We start from the raw sequence: 3,091 nt of genomic DNA on the forward strand, positions 1-3,091 counted from the left end.
GCACTAGCTGCTGCTTGTTTTCTTTTAACCTGGCTTCTAGAGAAGCGGTGAGAGACGGCAGCGCGGCGCTGGGGAAGACCTCATTGGCGCAGAACCAGCAGCGAACCTCCTCAGGGCTGCTGCTGCTGCTGCTGCTGCTGCTGCTGCTGCTGTTGCTGCTGCTGCTGTTGCTGCTGCTGAGGCCATAGCGGCAACGAACTAAACCACAGCTGAGACAAACGCCGTAGGCGCCATGCTCTATACCGAGACAAAAACAATGTACAGTTGGTGCTGCTGCTGCTGCTGCTGCTGCTGCTGCTTTCGCTGCTCTCCTTCCATGTCCCCCCTCCTTTTTGCCCTGCGTACGACCACTGCTGCTGCTGCTGCTGCTGCTGCTGCTGCTGGATGCAGGGACCGCAGCTATGCCGAAGTGCTGCAGCACTTGCTGCTGCCTCCGCGGTACTCTGCGGGTTACTGGGGGTGGCTCAGGCCATTCAACTTCCTCTGCTGCTGCTGCATCCTCATGCCGCTGCTGCTGCTGCTGCTGTTGTTGCTGCTGCTGCTGTCGACGCTGTTGCTGCCGCTGCTGCTGCTGTTGCTGCTGTTTCTGAGGTTGCTGCTGCCGTTCATGCCGTGGTTGCTGCGGCTGCTGTTGCGGTTGTGTTGGGGTAGGCGGCTGCGCATGCTGCTGCTGCGGCTGCTGCTGCTGCTGCCGCTGCTGCTGCTGCTGCTGCTGCTGCGCCCTTTGCTGCTGTTGCTTGGGTGCTTGCTGCTTCTGGAGGCTGCTCTTATGCAGTGGCTCACTAGCACTCTTTTGTTGTTGCTGCTGTTGTCTCGTCAGTTGTTGTTGCTGTTGCTGCTGCTGCTGCTGCTGCTGCTGCTGAGGCTGTTCCACGCCCGATTTGTGGCTCTGGCTGCGTTGCTGATTCGTCGTCCCCGTGCTGCTGTTGCTGCTTCTGCTGCCACTGCTGCTGCTGCTGCTGCTGCTGCTGCTGCTTCTGCCTTCCTGTGTTGCTGCCGATCGGTTTGCTGCTGCTGCAGGAGCAGCAGCAGCAGCTGCACGCTGAGGAGAGTCCCTTCGGCTTCTGCTGCAAGCATCTTCTTTATGTGGAGCTGCAGCAGCAGATGCTGAAGCAGCAGCAACTGCAACAGCAGGAGCAGCAGCAGCAGCAGCAGTATCTGCAGCACGAGCAGCAGCAGCACTGTTGTCCAATGGACCTGCTGCCGCTGTGTGTGTAGAGCCAGTGTTTGAAGGCAAAGTTGCTGCGGGCTCTTTCGCTGGCACTGCTCTGCTGCTGCTACTGCTGCTGCTGCTGCTGCTGCTGCTGCTGCTGCTGTTTGGGTTGTATACGCGCGATACAAAAGCATCAACAAAACGCTGGATTAGGGGCTGGGCCATGCGGTAGCTGCTGGGTGTATGGAGAGGTTCTACGATGGCCTCAACAAAGTCGCGGAGGTTCTGAACAGCTTCACGGTCTGCTGCTGAAAGGCCCCGCTGCTGCTGCTGCTGCTGCTGCTGCTGCCGTTGCTGCTGCGGGTTTCCCTCAACCAGAATGTCCCACATGTGCTGCAGAAGCTCAGGAGATACCTCATCGACAGACATCTGCAGCAGCTCAGCCAACAGCGGCAGCTGCGCAGCAGCAAAATCCTCGGGGATGATGAGGGGGGGCCCCATCCTGCTGCTGCTGCTGCTGCTGCTGCTGCTGCTGCTGGCTGTGCCTGCTATGCCGATGCTGCAGGTGTTGAGTAAGTTTAAGCCGGAGGCGCCCAGCAGACAAGTGTCTTCGTTGGCTCTTCTTAAAAACCCTAAACCCTAAACCCTAAACCCTCAAGTATGAGTGGTTTCATAGGTGTACAATACCGCCGGGGCTGGGCATTCGCTGCAGTGTCATCGGCGCTGCTAGCGTTTCAGGTTAGTCAAAGAGAATGAATAATGTTGAGGAATTCATACCTGTTAATTTAATATTTAAAATAAATTAATAAATTCTGGAGAAGTTTTAGTATGTTGTTCTGAAGGAGTTGTTGTACTTGAGCTGAGCAGCCGTCGGCCGTCGGCGTGGCTGCATGCAGCTGCATGCATGATCGTTGGAATACAGGCGGAAACCTCTCTTTTTCTCAAAAAAAAAATACTTTTATGAATTTTAATTGTTGTTTTTATTGTATTAAGAGGAATTTGGGTTTCGTTGTGCCTCGGGAAAGGGGGAGATCGCGAGTATTCCACTTTTTTTTTTCGGAGTGATTTCAAGTGTTTTCTGTGGTCTTTTCGAAAGCTGTTTGTCAGCAAAGTCTTCATCAACTCTTTAATATTCTTTTGCATTCTTTTTGCTCAAAATTCCTCGAAATTTCCCCGAAGTTTCTTCTTTTTCTGTTTCTGGTTTCATCAGCTGCTGCCGAAGGTGTACGTACACCCCAGAAAGTTGAACTGAAGGTGTTTCTGGTGCTCTTGGGCCTTCATACAAACCCGGAAAGACGTATTTATTTCTTTTTCAATAAACTTTTTCAGCAGAGAATAAATATATAAAGTTTATACCCCCGTATAAACTGCACAACAAAGAGAGGTTTCAGAAAGTTCAATATAATGGCGTCAGGCCTGCAGTCGCTGCTTGAGCGTACGTACACCCCAGCTATCGTCTGCATGTAAACCTTGTGTTTCATACAAATTAAATATTATATTTTCCTATTTATTAATTTTTTCTGGTCGTGTAGTGTATGTAGCCTTCAGAAGAAAGCTGTTTTTCTTTTTTGTTTGCTGCTGATGTTTGCTGCCTGCTGCTGCGTTTTATTTCTGCTGCTGCGTTGCACTACTGCTGCTTCATGCTGCTGCTGCTGCTGCTGCTGCTGCTGTTGCTGTTGCTGCAGAGCGGGTGTGCGTGTTGACGTTTGATGGGCGTTTGTTTATGGGTACTCTGGCTGCCTTCGATCAATCAACAAATATCGTATTAAACAAATGCACAGAAAAGGTTGTGCATGAAGACGCCCCCGTGGAGATAGTACCGCTGGGTCTTTACCTTCTAAGAGGAGATAACATGTAAGAACACCTCCTGCTGCTGCTGCTGCTGCTGGTGGTGGTGCTGCTGCCGGTGCTGCTGCTGCTGCTGCTTCTGCTTCTGCT

At 52.2% G+C, this 3,091-nt stretch overlaps 1 protein-coding gene across 1 annotated transcript; it reads right to left on the reverse strand.

Annotated features, from left to right (window-relative positions):
- Window positions 1–110: 110 nt before the first annotated feature.
- On the reverse strand, window positions 111–1,654 carry EMH_0086260 (uncharacterized protein; the record flags this gene model as incomplete). The annotated part of the gene is made up of 2 exons (XM_038022888.1): window positions 111–209; window positions 443–1,654. The coding sequence occupies 2 exons, from the start codon at window positions 1,652–1,654 to the stop codon at window positions 111–113; spliced, it is 1,311 nt and encodes a 436-aa protein (XP_037878742.1).
- Between the last annotated feature and the right edge of the window lie 1,437 nt (window positions 1,655–3,091).

Source organism: Eimeria mitis, genomic scaffold (assembly GCF_000499745.2).
Source record: "Eimeria mitis Houghton genomic scaffold, Emh_scaff6155, whole genome shotgun sequence".
In the NCBI taxonomy this organism is placed as follows: domain Eukaryota; phylum Apicomplexa; class Conoidasida; order Eucoccidiorida; family Eimeriidae; genus Eimeria; species Eimeria mitis.